Source organism: Aulonocara sp. 'chitande type north' Nkhata Bay, linkage group LG14 (genome assembly GCF_057382095.1).
Source record: "Aulonocara sp. 'chitande type north' Nkhata Bay isolate Kocher_YH1m ecotype deep benthic linkage group LG14, A_spYH_male_GT1.1, whole genome shotgun sequence".
NCBI lineage: Eukaryota > Metazoa > Chordata > Actinopteri > Cichliformes > Cichlidae > Aulonocara > Aulonocara sp. 'chitande type north' Nkhata Bay.
Window position 1 is genome coordinate 6,478,228 of NC_141357.1, and position 19,614 is coordinate 6,497,841.

At 39.7% G+C, this 19,614-nt stretch overlaps 4 protein-coding genes across 4 annotated transcripts; all 4 read left to right on the forward strand.

The window, feature by feature from the left end:
* Positions 1–2,119: 2,119 nt before the first annotated feature.
* On the forward strand, positions 2,120–4,150 carry LOC147313958 (uncharacterized). Its single transcript, XM_086262696.1, has one exon. It carries the CDS (start codon positions 2,120–2,122, stop codon positions 4,148–4,150), a length of 2,031 nt encoding a protein of 676 aa, XP_086118822.1.
* Positions 4,151–6,889: 2,739 nt separating this feature from the next.
* Positions 6,890–8,920, forward strand: LOC147313959 (uncharacterized). Its single transcript, XM_086262697.1, has one exon. It carries the CDS (start codon positions 6,890–6,892, stop codon positions 8,918–8,920), a length of 2,031 nt encoding a protein of 676 aa, XP_086118823.1.
* A 2,775-nt stretch (positions 8,921–11,695) lies between these two features.
* On the forward strand, positions 11,696–13,726 carry LOC147313960 (uncharacterized). The gene has a single exon (XM_086262698.1). It carries the CDS (start codon positions 11,696–11,698, stop codon positions 13,724–13,726), a length of 2,031 nt encoding a protein of 676 aa, XP_086118824.1.
* Positions 13,727–15,048: 1,322 nt separating this feature from the next.
* LOC147313961 (uncharacterized) lies at positions 15,049–17,079 on the forward strand. The gene has a single exon (XM_086262699.1). It carries the CDS (start codon positions 15,049–15,051, stop codon positions 17,077–17,079), a length of 2,031 nt encoding a protein of 676 aa, XP_086118825.1.
* Positions 17,080–19,614: the final 2,535 nt, after the last annotated feature.

Consider the following 19,614-nt stretch of genomic DNA (forward strand, 5'->3'; position numbering starts at 1 on the left):
TAATAATTCTAAACTTTCCACTGTGATTCTAAAACCTTAGCAGAGAGCAGAGTGATAGGTTTGTAGCTTGAACCTATTCGCTGGAACGTTGAAGACAATATAATTACACAGCAAAGCAAGACACAAGTAGGCAAAGTTCTTCATGTTTCTCGTGCACGGGAGAGAACCGGACAGGCGCCGTTCCTTCGCTTGACCCCAGTTGCTCTCTTCGTTCTCCCGTAACACTGTTCTTTTATTGAGGTTACATGAATATGCATCGGTTCATTAACATACACACAAAGAGTACCTTGCCTGTGTGTGTGTGTGTGTGTGTGTGTGTGTGTGTGTGTGTGTGTGTGTGTATGTGTGTGTGTATGTGTGTGTGTGTGTGTGTATGTATGTGTGTGTGTATGTGTGATACCTGAATCTATGCAGTGAAATGAATTAATTGCTGAATTTAAGTTAAAAACTTCGAATTAGATGAAAAATACAGAAATTTTCGCCTGAAAGCAAAAGTGCTGAACTGCTAAAAGCTGACATTTGCACAAAAGAAGTTGGAAAATAGCTGAAAATGTTTTAAATGTAAATTTAAAAAAACTAAGAAATGAGAAAAGAAAATTTAGAGTCAGAAAACATCTGAATGAATATTAAAAGTTCATATTCTTTGAATCACTGAATGACTAAATTGTGATCCCTCCACTTGGATCCACAAAGTTTACATCTCTGAGCTTTCAAAGACACTGTGTTGGAAAGAGAACAACGATGGCGACGTTTTGAGGGGAAAATGATGGCTGTAGAGCAAACACTGTGGACACAGCAGCAGTTGAAAGAGAAGTGTTTATGATGAATCTTGGCAGAGTGAGAGAGGGCTAAGCAGGCAGGTGTGAGCCTGGTTGCTATAGTGACTGCATCCAATGGCTCCATACACACGACACAGACATGCACCTCACTTCTGCTGCTTAAAATGAACAGAAACGTCAGCCTGAAACAAATGAAATTGAAATGAAAAGTACAAGTCGTATTGACAAAATTCTTTCACTGTGAGTGGCAGCAATGTCTAGTCTACTGAATTCTCAGTTTTCATGCCTGTGGAGTTTATTATATGGACGTGGTGACAGTGTAAAGACAGCCTGCTCTTCTGATTTTCAAACGAACCTTCTGAGCCATTTTAACATTAGAGTCTATGGAAGAGTTGGAGGGAGGAAGCTGTGCATTGGTGACATTTATGACAGAACCATAACACCTATTACAATAATAAACACATTGGATGAAAGAGGACAGTGATGGCTACGTTTTGAGGGTAAAATCATACCTGTAGAGCAAACGCTGCAGACACAGCAGCAGTTTTAAGAAAAGATTTTAAGATTAATTCCCACCCTCCTCTCACTCTAGCAGTTGAGCTGTCTCACTCTAGCGCCAACATTCCGTCCCATACACACCCATTATAAACGGCTGAAAAGAAGGATGAAACTTAAACTGGAACTGAAGAAAAAGTACAATAGATATTGAAAAGATAAATACAAGTTGAATAGTTGAATGTCTTGTCTGCGTTTGAAAGTTTGAATGGTGGCTCTACGTCAATGTATGTGGAAGTAGTTAGAGTTGAAAGAGGAGTGAGTTGAAGGAGAATTTGAAGGGTCTCCCCATTGAAATACATGGGAAATTTTTGTTGAATAAAGTTGAATAAATTAAAAAATATAAATGTTAAAAATGAGAAAAATACAAGCAGTCATGTCTAAAAGAAGAGCAATCTAACGGTGTTTGAATGCTTTTACAGCATTCACACTAATTAAGAACAGAAGAGCAAAAAGGACACTTACCATAAGACAAACAGCATTAACGTTTTTCTGTGATGTCACAAAGCCATTTGTGACATCACAGAATTGCCTTTGAAGATAGCTGTAGGGGGCGGAGTCAGGTTTCAAGAAAACCTATAAATACACCCCATGTAGACAGAAACTGTAAGTTTGAGTTTCCATTTGGAACGCACATTACCTAGTTGAGTAGATAACTGGTTGCACTTGATAACTTTGCGCAAACAATATAAATACAAATTAAATACATTCATTTAAAAATAGCTGCCACACTAGAATTACAGCATAAAAAAATTGAAAAATTAAGGAGAAGAGAAAAACACCTCATGGCTTTAAACAAGGAACAGCAGAAGACAATATCAAAATTTGTTAAGGTGTGTAGAGAACGTGTGGATGATATTTCGAGCCTTAAACAGGAAGCCCGCGCCCATCTCTCACAAGTAGACCAACTAAGAAAACGTATGGCTCAATGTGAGATGAAGGCTGCAGGATCAGAGAAATATGAGAAAAAAATCCTGGACCTTCAAAAGAAATGCAAAGACTTGGAAAGGAAACATGCCACTGAAAAAAAGAGACGGGAGCAGAAAGAAAAAGATGTGGAATTTCTGTCTCGTCTTCAAGGCAAAGTCAATAGACTGAGCAAAGAAAATGAGGCCTTGAAGCAAGAATTAAAGCAAGTGACCACTGAAAAAAACCTAAAAGTAAAAGAACTGAAGGAAAAAGAAAAACAGATAAAAAATGAGCTTAGAGTCCAGGACCAGCTCAAAGAAGAGAGGGTCAACTTTGAAAAAAGGACATCACAATATCTTGTAGAGGCTAGCACGCTGTTTCAATGTAGAGACAGACTTAAAACAGTGGAGGCACTAGAAGAGAAATTAAAAGCTGAAATTAAAACATGGCAAAAAAAAGCAAAGGATTTTGAAGAGCAAAAGGACAGGGTCGTTATGGAGAAAAGCGCATTGATAATGAAAAATAATGAACTGTCAGATTTGCTTTTGGGAAAGGACTTGGACAATAACAAACTAGTAAAAGAGTTAAAAGGAAAACGAGAGGAAATAGAAAGTCAGACAAAGGAAGCCTCAAAGCAGCTTTCTAACACGCAACACCTGGAGAAAGTCCTGCAGATGAAAAATGAACAAATAGCCAAACTTGAAAGTGAGAGGCGGGAATCCTTCAAGAAAATGACATCCCAAGATCATGAGATTGTCAGTCTGAGAAATGCTCTGAAAGAAACAGAACACAGACCAAAAATACAGATGACGCACGGCGAGTTTTGGAATGAAAAACTTAATAAGGAGTTATCTGAGGCTAAGACCGTGATCAGTCAATTTAAGGACACCATAGAGTCACTGACAAAAGACACAGAACAAAAGAATAGTGAACGAGAAATGATTCAAGCAGAGCTATCCAAGTCTCAGACCAGGTATTTTGCTGTGAAAAATCAACTGGAGCTCATCAAACAAAAGCAGGCAGAAGCGCAGACGGCACAGGCCAAACAACTTGCCTGTGTCAACAAGGAGCGCAAGGTAGTTAAGAAAAGGCTGGTCCAGATTTTGGCAGACAAAGAAAAGGTGGACAAAGAGCTCACACACTACAGAGAAATTGTGTTTCAGCAGCAACAAAACATAAAAGAGCTGGAAACTGAAATTCAAATGAGTTCAACTCAAAGACAAACGATTGAAGGACAAAAACAGGAAATTGACCGTCTGACGAAGCAGGTAAAGGACCTGCGTGAGGAGAATTCCTTAAAGGTTGCCATTGAGCTGCACAAATACGCTGCAAAAACACAGGAAAAAATCTTCTCGCAGCGGCGAACAAACAGACTTAACGCTAAAAGAAAAATGCACATGTCCAGTCACGCATTAGTATTTGAACAGCGCCGCCGGGACCGCCTGTTATGCAAATATAAACAACTGGTCACAGAAAAGGACAAAGAAATTAAAGAACTGCGGCCAACGCTGAATCAGGAGGCTGCACTTCAAAACAAAGATGCCATACAGAAACTCCACAGATGTGAGTGGGAAAATCGCGACCTCAAAAAGCAGTTAGTAACAACACAGCGAATCCTTTCTGTATATGAGGCTAAGAACAGCAGCCTTGTAGAAGAAAATAAACAACTGACACTTGAGGTCAGCGCAAAGCACGCCCCGCTACCTCAGATTTCCACCAAGGCCAAGCCAAACTCTATGGCGAAATCATATCAGCAGTCTGAGGTTGGGCGCTCAACCAGATTCATCTCAAGCATTCCTCAAAAGACAGAAAAAAAGGTTTATTTCCTCCCTCCTCTCGTAGGCAAAACGTTGGCATTGCAGAATGTAAGCAGTAGACCCTCCAGATTAACCAACACACCCCCATAATTAAGTAACAGACCCCATCAGCCGGGTCATCACACCAGTAAGAACCCTGCTGCCCTGTTCCCACACCAGAAAGAACAATTTTAAACAATAATTCCCATTCATACATTGAAAGAAATAATCAGTTTTTAGACTGGTCAACAAACACAAACTGACTTTTTAAAAAATTAAAACTCAATCACTAAGAGATATGGTTAAAAACAATGCTAAAAATACACTGAGGCAATTACCTCTCTAACCCAGGAGGACCTGTATTTCCCTTAACACCAAAAATAGTAGACAACACTAAATAATAACATCTGTTTGCTGTGAGGAAGTGACATGAACACGTTCCATCTGTGTCACTACCTCACCCCCAACCAGTCGCGGCAGATGACTGCCCCTTTCTGAGCCTGGTTCTGCCGGAGGTCTCTGCCTGTTAATAGGCAGTTTTTCCTCCCCACTGTCGCCAAGTGCTTGCTCATAGGGGGTCCTCGGATTGTTGGGGTTTCTGTAATATTGTAGGGTCTTTACCTTACAATATCAAGTGCCTTGAAGCATCTTCTTGTGAACTGGCACTATGCAAATAAAAAATTATTGGACTGAACTGATTTTCCTTTTGTTTATTAAGTCTGAGTGGTTGTGTTTTAGCACTTTTGATCTACTTCTATACATTGTATTCATTCCTTGAAACGAAGTAATAATTCTAAACTTTCCACTGTGATTCTAAAACCTTAGCAGAGAGCAGAGTGATAGGTTTGTAGCTTGAACCTATTCGCTGGAACGTTGAAGACAATATAATTACACAGCAAAGCAAGACACAAGTAGGCAAAGTTCTTCATGTTTCTCGTGCACGGGAGAGAACCGGACAGGCGCCGTTCCTTCGCTTGACCCCAGTTGCTCTCTTCGTTCTCCCGTAACACTGTTCTTTTATTGAGGTTACATGAATATGCATCGGTTCATTAACATACACACAAAGAGTACCTTGCCTGTGTGTGTGTGTGTGTGTGTGTGTGTGTGTGTGTATGTGTGTGTGTATGTGTGTGTGTGTGTGTGTATGTATGTGTGTGTGTATGTGTGATACCTGAATCTATGCAGTGAAATGAATTAATTGCTGAATTTAAGTTAAAAACTTCGAATTAGATGAAAAATACAGAAATTTTCGCCTGAAAGCAAAAGTGCTGAACTGCTAAAAGCTGACATTTGCACAAAAGAAGTTGGAAAATAGCTGAAAATGTTTTAAATGTAAATTTAAAAAAACTAAGAAATGAGAAAAGAAAATTTAGAGTCAGAAAACATCTGAATGAATATTAAAAGTTCATATTCTTTGAATCACTGAATGACTAAATTGTGATCCCTCCACTTGGATCCACAAAGTTTACATCTCTGAGCTTTCAAAGACACTGTGTTGGAAAGAGAACAACGATGGCGACGTTTTGAGGGGAAAATGATGGCTGTAGAGCAAACACTGTGGACACAGCAGCAGTTGAAAGAGAAGTGTTTATGATGAATCTTGGCAGAGTGAGAGAGGGCTAAGCAGGCAGGTGTGAGCCTGGTTGCTATAGTGACTGCATCCAATGGCTCCATACACACGACACAGACATGCACCTCACTTCTGCTGCTTAAAATGAACAGAAACGTCAGCCTGAAACAAATGAAATTGAAATGAAAAGTACAAGTCGTATTGACAAAATTCTTTCACCGTGAGTGGCAGCAATGTCTAGTCTACTGAATTCTCAGTTTTCATGCCTGTGGAGTTTATTATATGGACGTGGTGACAGTGTAAAGACAGCCTGCTCTTCTGATTTTCAAACGAACCTTCTGAGCCATTTTAACATTAGAGTCTATGGAAGAGTTGGAGGGAGGAAGCTGTGCATTGGTGACATTTATGACAGAACCATAACACCTATTACAATAATAAACACATTGGATGAAAGAGGACAGTGATGGCTACGTTTTGAGGGTAAAATCATACCTGTAGAGCAAACGCTGCAGACACAGCAGCAGTTTTAAGAAAAGATTTTAAGATTAATTCCCACCCTCCTCTCACTCTAGCAGTTGAGCTGTCTCACTCTAGCGCCAACATTCCGTCCCATACACACCCATTATAAACGGCTGAAAAAAAGGATGAAACTTAAACTGGAACTGAAGAAAAAGTACAATAGATATTGAAAAGATAAATACAAGTTGAATAGTTGAATGTCTTGTCTGCGTTTGAAAGTTTGAATGGTGGCTCTACGTCAATGTATGTGGAAGTAGTTAGAGTTGAAAGAGGAGTGAGTTGAAGGAGAATTTGAAGGGTCTCCCCATTGAAATACATGGGAAATTTTTGTTGAATAAAGTTGAATAAATTAAAAAATATAAATGTTAAAAATGAGAAAAATACAAGCAGTCATGTCTAAAAGAAGAGCAATCTAACGGTGTTTGAATGCTTTTACAGCATTCACACTAATTAAGAACAGAAGAGCAAAAAGGATGTCACAAATGGCTTTGTGACATCACAGAATTGCCTTTGAAGATAGCTGTAGGGGGCGGAGTCAGGTTTCAAGAAAACCTATAAATACACCCCATGTAGACAGAAACTGTAAGTTTGAGTTTCCATTTGGAACGCACATTACCTAGTTGAGTAGATAACTGGTTGCACTTGATAACTTTGCGCAAACAATATAAATACAAATTAAATACATTCATTTAAAAATAGCTGCCACACTAGAATTACAGCATAAAAAAATTGAAAAATTAAGGAGAAGAGAAAAACACCTCATGGCTTTAAACAAGGAACAGCAGAAGACAATATCAAAATTTGTTAAGGTGTGTAGAGAACGTGTGGATGATATTTCGAGCCTTAAACAGGAAGCCCGCGCCCATCTCTCACAAGTAGACCAACTAAGAAAACGTATGGCTCAATGTGAGATGAAGGCTGCAGGATCAGAGAAATATGAGAAAAAAATCCTGGACCTTCAAAAGAAATGCAAAGACTTGGAAAGGAAACATGCCACTGAAAAAAAGAGACGGGAGCAGAAAGAAAAAGATGTGGAATTTCTGTCTCGTCTTCAAGGCAAAGTCAATAGACTGAGCAAAGAAAATGAGGCCTTGAAGCAAGAATTAAAGCAAGTGACCACTGAAAAAAACCTAAAAGTAAAAGAACTGAAGGAAAAAGAAAAACAGATAAAAAATGAGCTTAGAGTCCAGGACCAGCTCAAAGAAGAGAGGGTCAACTTTGAAAAAAGGACATCACAATATCTTGTAGAGGCTAGCACGCTGTTTCAATGTAGAGACAGACTTAAAACAGTGGAGGCACTAGAAGAGAAATTAAAAGCTGAAATTAAAACATGGCAAAAAAAAGCAAAGGATTTTGAAGAGCAAAAGGACAGGGTCGTTATGGAGAAAAGCGCATTGATAATGAAAAATAATGAACTGTCAGATTTGCTTTTGGGAAAGGACTTGGACAATAACAAACTAGTAAAAGAGTTAAAAGGAAAACGAGAGGAAATAGAAAGTCAGACAAAGGAAGCCTCAAAGCAGCTTTCTAACACGCAACACCTGGAGAAAGTCCTGCAGATGAAAAATGAACAAATAGCCAAACTTGAAAGTGAGAGGCGGGAATCCTTCAAGAAAATGACATCCCAAGATCATGAGATTGTCAGTCTGAGAAATGCTCTGAAAGAAACAGAACACAGACCAAAAATACAGATGACGCACGGCGAGTTTTGGAATGAAAAACTTAATAAGGAGTTATCTGAGGCTAAGACCGTGATCAGTCAATTTAAGGACACCATAGAGTCACTGACAAAAGACACAGAACAAAAGAATAGTGAACGAGAAATGATTCAAGCAGAGCTATCCAAGTCTCAGACCAGGTATTTTGCTGTGAAAAATCAACTGGAGCTCATCAAACAAAAGCAGGCAGAAGCGCAGACGGCACAGGCCAAACAACTTGCCTGTGTCAACAAGGAGCGCAAGGTAGTTAAGAAAAGGCTGGTCCAGATTTTGGCAGACAAAGAAAAGGTGGACAAAGAGCTCACACACTACAAAGAAATTGTGTTTCAGCAGCAACAAAACATAAAAGAGCTGGAAACTGAAATTCAAATGAGTTCAACTCAAAGACAAACGATTGAAGGACAAAAACAGGAAATTGACCGTCTGACGAAGCAGGTAAAGGACCTGCGTGAGGAGAATTCCTTAAAGGTTGCCATTGAGCTGCACAAATACGCTGCAAAAACACAGGAAAAAATCTTCTCGCAGCGGCGAACAAACAGACTTAACGCTAAAAGAAAAATGCACATGTCCAGTCACGCATTAGTATTTGAACAGCGCCGCCGGGACCGCCTGTTATGCAAATATAAACAACTGGTCACAGAAAAGGACAAAGAAATTAAAGAACTGCGGCCAACGCTGAATCAGGAGGCTGCACTTCAAAACAAAGATGCCATACAGAAACTCCACAGATGTGAGTGGGAAAATCGCGACCTCAAAAAGCAGTTAGTAACAACACAGCGAATCCTTTCTGTATATGAGGCTAAGAACAGCAGCCTTGTAGAAGAAAATAAACAACTGACACTTGAGGTCAGCGCAAAGCACGCCCCGCTACCTCAGATTTCCACCAAGGCCAAGCCAAACTCTATGGCGAAATCATATCAGCAGTCTGAGGTTGGGCGCTCAACCAGATTCATCTCAAGCATTCCTCAAAAGACAGAAAAAAAGGTTTATTTCCTCCCTCCTCTCGTAGGCAAAACGTTGGCATTGCAGAATGTAAGCAGTAGACCCTCCAGATTAACCAACACACCCCCATAATTAAGTAACAGACCCCATCAGCCGGGTCATCACACCAGTAAGAACCCTGCTGCCCTGTTCCCACACCAGAAAGAACAATTTTAAACAATAATTCCCATTCATACATTGAAAGAAATAATCAGTTTTTAGACTGGTCAACAAACACAAACTGACTTTTTAAAAAATTAAAACTCAATCACTAAGAGATATGGTTAAAAACAATGCTAAAAATACACTGAGGCAATTACCTCTCTAACCCAGGAGGACCTGTATTTCCCTTAACACCAAAAATAGTAGACAACACTAAATAATAACATCTGTTTGCTGTGAGGAAGTGACATGAACACGTTCCATCTGTGTCACTACCTCACCCCCAACCAGTCGCGGCAGATGACTGCCCCTTTCTGAGCCTGGTTCTGCCGGAGGTCTCTGCCTGTTAATAGGCAGTTTTTCCTCCCCACTGTCGCCAAGTGCTTGCTCATAGGGGGTCCTCGGATTGTTGGGGTTTCTGTAATATTGTAGGGTCTTTACCTTACAATATCAAGTGCCTTGAAGCATCTTCTTGTGAACTGGCACTATGCAAATAAAAAATTATTGGACTGAACTGATTTTCCTTTTGTTTATTAAGTCTGAGTGGTTGTGTTTTAGCACTTTTGATCTACTTCTATACATTGTATTCATTCCTTGAAACGAAGTAATAATTCTAAACTTTCCACTGTGATTCTAAAACCTTAGCAGAGAGCAGAGTGATAGGTTTGTAGCTTGAACCTATTCGCTGGAACGTTGAAGACAATATAATTACACAGCAAAGCAAGACACAAGTAGGCAAAGTTCTTCATGTTTCTCGTGCACGGGAGAGAACCGGACAGGCGCCGTTCCTTCGCTTGACCCCAGTTGCTCTCTTCGTTCTCCCGTAACACTGTTCTTTTATTGAGGTTACATGAATATGCATCGGTTCATTAACATACACACAAAGAGTACCTTGCCTGTGTGTGTGTGTGTGTGTGTGTGTGTGTGTATGTGTGTGTGTATGTGTGTGTGTGTGTGTGTATGTATGTGTGTGTGTATGTGTGATACCTGAATCTATGCAGTGAAATGAATTAATTGCTGAATTTAAGTTAAAAACTTCGAATTAGATGAAAAATACAGAAATTTTCGCCTGAAAGCAAAAGTGCTGAACTGCTAAAAGCTGACATTTGCACAAAAGAAGTTGGAAAATAGCTGAAAATGTTTTAAATGTAAATTTAAAAAAACTAAGAAATGAGAAAAGAAAATTTAGAGTCAGAAAACATCTGAATGAATATTAAAAGTTCATATTCTTTGAATCACTGAATGACTAAATTGTGATCCCTCCACTTGGATCCACAAAGTTTACATCTCTGAGCTTTCAAAGACACTGTGTTGGAAAGAGAACAACGATGGCGACGTTTTGAGGGGAAAATGATGGCTGTAGAGCAAACACTGTGGACACAGCAGCAGTTGAAAGAGAAGTGTTTATGATGAATCTTGGCAGAGTGAGAGAGGGCTAAGCAGGCAGGTGTGAGCCTGGTTGCTATAGTGACTGCATCCAATGGCTCCATACACACGACACAGACATGCACCTCACTTCTGCTGCTTAAAATGAACAGAAACGTCAGCCTGAAACAAATGAAATTGAAATGAAAAGTACAAGTCGTATTGACAAAATTCTTTCACCGTGAGTGGCAGCAATGTCTAGTCTACTGAATTCTCAGTTTTCATGCCTGTGGAGTTTATTATATGGACGTGGTGACAGTGTAAAGACAGCCTGCTCTTCTGATTTTCAAACGAACCTTCTGAGCCATTTTAACATTAGAGTCTATGGAAGAGTTGGAGGGAGGAAGCTGTGCATTGGTGACATTTATGACAGAACCATAACACCTATTACAATAATAAACACATTGGATGAAAGAGGACAGTGATGGCTACGTTTTGAGGGTAAAATCATACCTGTAGAGCAAACGCTGCAGACACAGCAGCAGTTTTAAGAAAAGATTTTAAGATTAATTCCCACCCTCCTCTCACTCTAGCAGTTGAGCTGTCTCACTCTAGCGCCAACATTCCGTCCCATACACACCCATTATAAACGGCTGAAAAAAAGGATGAAACTTAAACTGGAACTGAAGAAAAAGTACAATAGATATTGAAAAGATAAATACAAGTTGAATAGTTGAATGTCTTGTCTGGGTTTGAAAGTTTGAATGGTGGCTCTACGTCAATGTATGTGGAAGTAGTTAGAGTTGAAAGAGGAGTGAGTTGAAGGAGAATTTGAAGGGTCTCCCCATTGAAATACATGGGAAATTTTTGTTGAATAAAGTTGAATAAATTAAAAAATATAAATGTTAAAAATGAGAAAAATACAAGCAGTCATGTCTAAAAGAAGAGCAATCTAACGGTGTTTGAATGCTTTTACAGCATTCACACTAATTAAGAACAGAAGAGCAAAAAGGACACTTACCATAAGACAAACAGCATTAACGTTTTTCTGTGATGTCACAAAGCCATTTGTGACATCACAGAATTGCCTTTGAAGATAGCTGTAGGGGGCGGAGTCAGGTTTCAAGAAAACCTATAAATACACCCCATGTAGACAGAAACTGTAAGTTTGAGTTTCCATTTGGAACGCACATTACCTAGTTGAGTAGATAACTGGTTGCACTTGATAACTTTGCGCAAACAATATAAATACAAATTAAATACATTCATTTAAAAATAGCTGCCACACTAGAATTACAGCATAAAAAAATTGAAAAATTAAGGAGAAGAGAAAAACACCTCATGGCTTTAAACAAGGAACAGCAGAAGACAATATCAAAATTTGTTAAGGTGTGTAGAGAACGTGTGGATGATATTTCGAGCCTTAAACAGGAAGCCCGCGCCCATCTCTCACAAGTAGACCAACTAAGAAAACGTATGGCTCAATGTGAGATGAAGGCTGCAGGATCAGAGAAATATGAGAAAAAAATCCTGGACCTTCAAAAGAAATGCAAAGACTTGGAAAGGAAACATGCCACTGAAAAAAAGAGACGGGAGCAGAAAGAAAAAGATGTGGAATTTCTGTCTCGTCTTCAAGGCAAAGTCAATAGACTGAGCAAAGAAAATGAGGCCTTGAAGCAAGAATTAAAGCAAGTGACCACTGAAAAAAACCTAAAAGTAAAAGAACTGAAGGAAAAAGAAAAACAGATAAAAAATGAGCTTAGAGTCCAGGACCAGCTCAAAGAAGAGAGGGTCAACTTTGAAAAAAGGACATCACAATATCTTGTAGAGGCTAGCACGCTGTTTCAATGTAGAGACAGACTTAAAACAGTGGAGGCACTAGAAGAGAAATTAAAAGCTGAAATTAAAACATGGCAAAAAAAAGCAAAGGATTTTGAAGAGCAAAAGGACAGGGTCATTATGGAGAAAAGCGCATTGATAATGAAAAATAATGAACTGTCAGATTTGCTTTTGGGAAAGGACTTGGACAATAACAAACTAGTAAAAGAGTTAAAAGGAAAACGAGAGGAAATAGAAAGTCAGACAAAGGAAGCCTCAAAGCAGCTTTCTAACACGCAACACCTGGAGAAAGTCCTGCAGATGAAAAATGAACAAATAGCCAAACTTGAAAGTGAGAGGCGGGAATCCTTCAAGAAAATGACAACCCAAGATCATGAGATTGTCAGTCTGAGAAATGCTCTGAAAGAAACAGAACACAGACCAAAAATACAGATGACGCACGGCGAGTTTTGGAATGAAAAACTTAATAAGGAGTTATCTGAGGCTAAGACCGTGATCAGTCAATTTAAGGACACCATAGAGTCACTGACAAAAGACACAGAACAAAAGAATAGTGAACGAGAAATGATTCAAGCAGAGCTATCCAAGTCTCAGACCAGGTATTTTGCTGTGAAAAATCAACTGGAGCTCATCAAACAAAAGCAGGCAGAAGCGCAGACGGCACAGGCCAAACAACTTGCCTGTGTCAACAAGGAGCGCAAGGTAGTTAAGAAAAGGCTGGTCCAGATTTTGGCAGACAAAGAAAAGGTGGACAAAGAGCTCACACACTACAGAGAAATTGTGTTTCAGCAGCAAGAAAACATAAAAGAGCTGGAAACTGAAATTCAAATGAGTTCAACTCAAAGACAAACGATTGAAGGACAAAAACAGGAAATTGACCGTCTGACGAAGCAGGTAAAGGACCTGCGTGAGGAGAATTCCTTAAAGGTTGCCATTGAGCTGCACAAATACGCTGCAAAAACACAGGAAAAAATCTTCTCGCAGCGGCGAACAAACAGACTTAACGCTAAAAGAAAAATGCACATGTCCAGTCACGCATTAGTATTTGAACAGCGCCGCCGGGACCGCCTGTTATGCAAATATAAACAACTGGTCACAGAAAAGGACAAAGAAATTAAAGAACTGCGGCCAACGCTGAATCAGGAGGCTGCACTTCAAAACAAAGATGCCATACAGAAACTCCACAGATGTGAGTGGGAAAATCGCGACCTCAAAAAGCAGTTAGTAACAACACAGCGAATCCTTTCTGTATATGAGGCTAAGAACAGCAGCCTTGTAGAAGAAAATAAACAACTGACACTTGAGGTCAGCGCAAAGCACGCCCCGCTACCTCAGATTTCCACCAAGGCCAAGCCAAACTCTATGGCGAAATCATATCAGCAGTCTGAGGTTGGGCGCTCAACCAGATTCATCTCAAGCATTCCTCAAAAGACAGAAAAAAAGGTTTATTTCCTCCCTCCTCTCGTAGGCAAAACGTTGGCATTGCAGAATGTAAGCAGTAGACCCTCCAGATTAACCAACACACCCCCATAATTAAGTAACAGACCCCATCAGCCGGGTCATCACACCAGTAAGAACCCTGCTGCCCTGTTCCCACACCAGAAAGAACAATTTTAAACAATAATTCCCATTCATACATTGAAAGAAATAATCAGTTTTTAGACTGGTCAACAAACACAAACTGACTTTTTAAAAAATTAAAACTCAATCACTAAGAGATATGGTTAAAAACAATGCTAAAAATACACTGAGGCAATTACCTCTCTAACCCAGGAGGACCTGTATTTCCCTTAACACCAAAAATAGTAGACAACACTAAATAATAACATCTGTTTGCTGTGAGGAAGTGACATGAACACGTTCCATCTGTGTCACTACCTCACCCCCAACCAGTCGCGGCAGATGACTGCCCCTTTCTGAGCCTGGTTCTGCCGGAGGTCTCTGCCTGTTAATAGGCAGTTTTTCCTCCCCACTGTCGCCAAGTGCTTGCTCATAGGGGGTCCTCGGATTGTTGGGGTTTCTGTAATATTGTAGGGTCTTTACCTTACAATATCAAGTGCCTTGAAGCATCTTCTTGTGAACTGGCACCATGCAAATAAAAAATTATTGGACTGAACTGATTTTCCTTTTGTTTATTAAGTCTGAGTGGTTGTGTTTTAGCACTTTTGATCTACTTCTATACATTGTATTCATTCCTTGAAACGAAGTAATAATTCTAAACTTTCCACTGTGATTCTAAAACCTTAGCAGAGAGCAGAGTGATAGGTTTGTAGCTTGAACCTATTCGCTGGAACGTTGAAGACAATATAATTACACAGCAAAGCAAGACACAAGTAGGCAAAGTTCTTCATGTTTCTCGTGCACGGGAGAGAACCGGACAGGCGCCGTTCCTTCGCTTGACCCCAGTTGCTCTCTTCGTTCTCCCGTAACACTGTTCTTTTATTGAGGTTACATGAATATGCATCGGTTCATTAACATATGACGTCTACATACACACAAAGAGTACCTTGCCTGTGTGTGTGTATGTGTGTGTGTGCGTGTGTGTGTGTGTGTGTGTGTGTGTGTGTGTGTCACAAAGCCATTTGTGACATCACAGAATTGTCTTTGAAGATAGCTGTAGGGGGCGGAGTCAGGTTTCAAGAAAACCTATAAATACACCCCATGTAGACAGAAACTGTAAGTTTGAGTTTCCATTTGGAACGCACATTACCTAGTTGAGTAGATAACTGGTTGCACTTGATAACTTTGCGCAAACAATATAAATACAAATTAAATACATTCATTTAAAAATAGCTGCCACTCTAGAATTACAGCATAAAAAAATTGAAAAATTAAGGAGAAGAGAAAAACACCTCATGGCTTTAAACAAGGAACAGCAGAAGACAATATCAAAATTTGTTAAGGTGTGTAGAGAACGTGTGGATGATATTTCGAGCCTTAAACAGGAAGCCCGCGCCCATCTCTCACAAGTAGACCAACTAAGAAAACGTATGGCTCAATGTGAGATGAAGGCTGCAGGATCAGAGAAATATGAGAAAAAAATCCTGGACCTTCAAAAGAAATGCAAAGACTTGGAAAGGAAACATGCCACTGAAAAAAAGAGACGGGAGCAGAAAGAAAAAGATGTGGAATTTCTGTCTCGTCTTCAAGGCAAAGTCAATAGACTGAGCAAAGAAAATGAGGCCTTGAAGCAAGAATTAAAGCAAGTGACCACTGAAAAAAACCTAAAAGTAAAAGAACTGAAGGAAAAAGAAAAACAGATAAAAAATGAGCTTAGAGTCCAGGACCAGCTCAAAGAAGAGAGGGTCAACTTTGAAAAAAGGACATCACAATATCTTGTAGAGGCTAGCACGCTGTTTCAATGTAGAGACAGACTTAAAACAGTGGAGGCACTAGAAGAGAAATTAAAAGCTGAAATTAAAACATGGCAAAAAAAAGCAAAGGATTTTGAAGAGCAAAAGGACAGGGTCATTATGGAGAAAAGCGCATTGATAATGAAAAATAATGAACTGTCAGATTTGCTTTTGGGAAAGGACTTGGACAATAACAAACTAGTAAAAGAGTTAAAAGGAAAACGAGAGGAAATAGAAAGTCAGACAAAGGAAGCCTCAAAGCAGCTTTCTAACACGCAACACCTGGAGAAAGTCCTGCAGATGAAAAATGAACAAATAGCCAAACTTGAAAGTGAGAGGCGGGAATCCTTCAAGAAAATGACAACCCAAGATCATGAGATTGTCAGTCTGAGAAATGCTCTGAAAGAAACAGAACACAGACCAAAAATACAGATGACGCACGGCGAGTTTTGGAATGAAAAACTTAATAAGGAGTTATCTGAGGCTAAGACCGTGATCAGTCAATTTAAGGACACCATAGAGTCACTGACAAAAGACACAGAACAAAAGAATAGTGAACGAGAAATGATTCAAGCAGAGCTATCCAAGTCTCAGACCAGGTATTTTGCTGTGAAAAATCAACTGGAGCTCATCAAACAAAAGCAGGCAGAAGCGCAGACGGCACAGGCCAAACAACTTGCCTGTGTCAACAAGGAGCGCAAGGTAGTTAAGAAAAGGCTGGTCCAGATTTTGGCAGACAAAGAAAAGGTGGACAAAGAGCTCACACACTACAAAGAAATTGTGTTTCAGCAGCAACAAAACATAAAAGAGCTGGAAACTGAAATTCAAATGAGTTCAACTCAAAGACAAACGATTGAAGGACAAAAACAGGAAATTGACCGTCTGACGAAGCAGGTAAAGGACCTGCGTGAGGAGAATTCCTTAAAGGTTGCCATTGAGCTGCACAAATACGCTGCAAAAACACAGGAAAAAATCTTCTCGCAGCGGCGAACAAACAGACTTAACGCTAAAAGAAAAATGCACATGTCCAGTCACGCATTAGTATTTGAACAGCGCCGCCGGGACCGCCTGTTATGCAAATATAAACAACTGGTCACAGAAAAGGACAAAGAAATTAAAGAACTGCGGCCAACGCTGAATCAGGAGGCTGCACTTCAAAACAAAGATGCCATACAGAAACTCCACAGATGTGAGTGGGAAAATCGCGACCTCAAAAAGCAGTTAGTAACAACACAGCGAATCCTTTCTGTATATGAGGCTAAGAACAGCAGCCTTGTAGAAGAAAATAAACAACTGACACTTGAGGTCAGCGCAAAGCACGCCCCGCTACCTCAGATTTCCACCAAGGCCAAGCCAAACTCTATGGCGAAATCATATCAGCAGTCTGAGGTTGGGCGCTCAACCAGATTCATCTCAAGCATTCCTCAAAAGACAGAAAAAAAGGTTTATTTCCTCCCTCCTCTCGTAGGCAAAACGTTGGCATTGCAGAATGTAAGCAGTAGACCCTCCAGATTAACCAACACACCCCCATAATTAAGTAACAGACCCCATCAGCCGGGTCATCACACCAGTAAGAACCCTGCTGCCCTGTTCCCACACCAGAAAGAACAATTTTAAACAATAATTCCCATTCATACATTGAAAGAAATAATCAGTTTTTAGACTGGTCAACAAACACAAACTGACTTTTTAAAAAATTAAAACTCAATCACTAAGAGATATGGTTAAAAACAATGCTAAAAATACACTGAGGCAATTACCTCTCTAACCCAGGAGGACCTGTATTTCCCTTAACACCAAAAATAGTAGACAACACTAAATAATAACATCTGTTTGCTGTGAGGAAGTGACATGAACACGTTCCATCTGTGTCACTACCTCACCCCCAACCAGTCGCGGCAGATGACTGCCCCTTTCTGAGCCTGGTTCTGCCGGAGGTCTCTGCCTGTTAATAGGCAGTTTTTCCTCCCCACTGTCGCCAAGTGCTTGCTCATAGGGGGTCCTCGGATTGTTGGGGTTTCTGTAATATTGTAGGGTCTTTACCTTACAATATCAAGTGCCTTGAAGCATCTTCTTGTGAACTGGCACTATGCAAATAAAAAATTATTGGACTGAACTGATTTTCCTTTTGTTTATTAAGTCTGAGTGGTTGTGTTTTAGCACTTTTGATCTACTTCTATACATTGTATTCATTCCTTGAAACGAAGTAATAATTCTAAACTTTCCACTGTGATTCTAAAACCTTAGCAGAGAGCAGAGTGATAGGTTTGTAGCTTGAACCTATTCGCTGGAACGTTGAAGACAATATAATTACACAGCAAAGCAAGACACAAGTAGGCAAAGTTCTTCATGTTTCTCGTGCACGGGAGAGAACCGGACAGGCGCCGTTCCTTCGCTTGACCCCAGTTGCTCTCTTCGTTCTCCCGTAACACTGTTCTTTTATTGAGGTTACATGAATATGCATCGGTTCATTAACATATGACGTCTACATACACACAAAGAGTACCTTGCCTGTGTGTGTGTGTGTGTGTGTGTGTGTGTGTGTGTGTGTGTGTGTGTGTGTGTGTGTATGTGTGTGTGTATGTGTGTGTGTGTGTGTGTATGTATGTGTGTGTGTATGTGTGATACCTGAATCTATGCAGTGAAATGAATTAATTGCTGAATTTAAGTTAAAAACTTCGAATTAGATGAAAAATACAGAAATTTTCGCCTGAAAGCAAAAGTGCTGAACTGCTAAAAGCTGACATTTGCACAAAAGAAGTTGGAAAATAGCTGAAAATGTTTTAAATGTAAATTTAAAAAAACTAAGAAATGAGAAAAGAAAATTTAGAGTCAGAAAACATCTGAATGAATATTAAAAGTTCATATTCTTTGAATCACTGAATGACTAAATTGTGATCCCTCCACTTGGATCCACAAAGTTTACATCTCTGAGCTTTCAAAGACACTGTGTTGGAAAGAGAACAACGATGGCGACGTTTTGAGGGGAAAATGATGGCTGTAGAGCAAACACTGTGGACACAGCAGCAGTTGAAAGAGAAGTGTTTATGATGAATCTTGGCAGAGTGAGAGAGGGCTAAGCAGGCAGGTGTGAGCCTGGTTGCTATAGTGACTGCATCCAATGGCTCCATACACACGACACAGACATGCACCTCACTTCTGCTGCTTAAAATGAACAGAAACGTCAGCCTGAAACAAATCAAATTGAAATGAAAAGTACAAGTCGTATTGACAAAATTCTTTCACCGTGAGTGGCAGCAATGTCTAGTCTACTGAATTCTCAGTTTTCATGCCTGTGGAGTTTATTATATGGACGTGGTGACAGTGTAAAGACAGCCTGCTCTTCTGATTTTCAAACGAACCTTCTGAGCCATTTTAACATTAGAGTCTATGGAAGAGTTGGAGGGAGGAAGCTGTGCATTGGTGACATTTATGACAGAACCATAACACCTATTACAATAATAAACACATTGGATGAAAGAGGACAGTGATGGCTACGTTTTGAGGGTAAAATCATACCTGTAGAGCAAACGCTGCAGACACAGCAGCAGTTTTAAGAAAAGATTTTAAGATTAATTCCCACCCTCCTCTCACTCTAGCAGTTGAGCTGTCTCACTCTAGCGCCAACATTCCGTCCCATACACACCCATTATAAACGGCTGAAAAAAAGGATGAAACTTAAACTGGAACTGAAGAAAAAGTACAATAGATATTGAAAAGATAAATACAAGTTGAATAGTTGAATGTCTTGTCTGCGTTTGAAAGTTTGAATGGTGGCTCTACGTCAATGTATGTGGAAGTAGTTAGAGTTGAAAGAGGAGTGAGTTGAAGGAGAATTTGAAGGGTCTCCCCATTGAAATACATGGGAAATTTTTGTTGAATAAAGTTGAATAAATTAAAAAATATAAATGTTAAAAATGAGAAAAATACAAGCAGTCATGTCTAAAAGAAGAGCAATCTAACGGTGTTTGAATGCTTTTACAGCATTCACACTAATTAAGAACAGAAGAGCAAAAAGGACACTTACCATAAGACAAACAGCATTAACGTTTTTCTGTGATGTCACAA

Coding starts and splice junctions, on each gene's coding strand:
- LOC147313958 (XM_086262696.1), top strand. CDS start 2,120: ATGGCTTTAAACAAGGAACAGCAGAAGACAATATCAAAATTTGTTAAG.
- LOC147313959 (XM_086262697.1), top strand. CDS start 6,890: ATGGCTTTAAACAAGGAACAGCAGAAGACAATATCAAAATTTGTTAAG.
- LOC147313960 (XM_086262698.1), top strand. CDS start 11,696: ATGGCTTTAAACAAGGAACAGCAGAAGACAATATCAAAATTTGTTAAG.
- LOC147313961 (XM_086262699.1), top strand. CDS start 15,049: ATGGCTTTAAACAAGGAACAGCAGAAGACAATATCAAAATTTGTTAAG.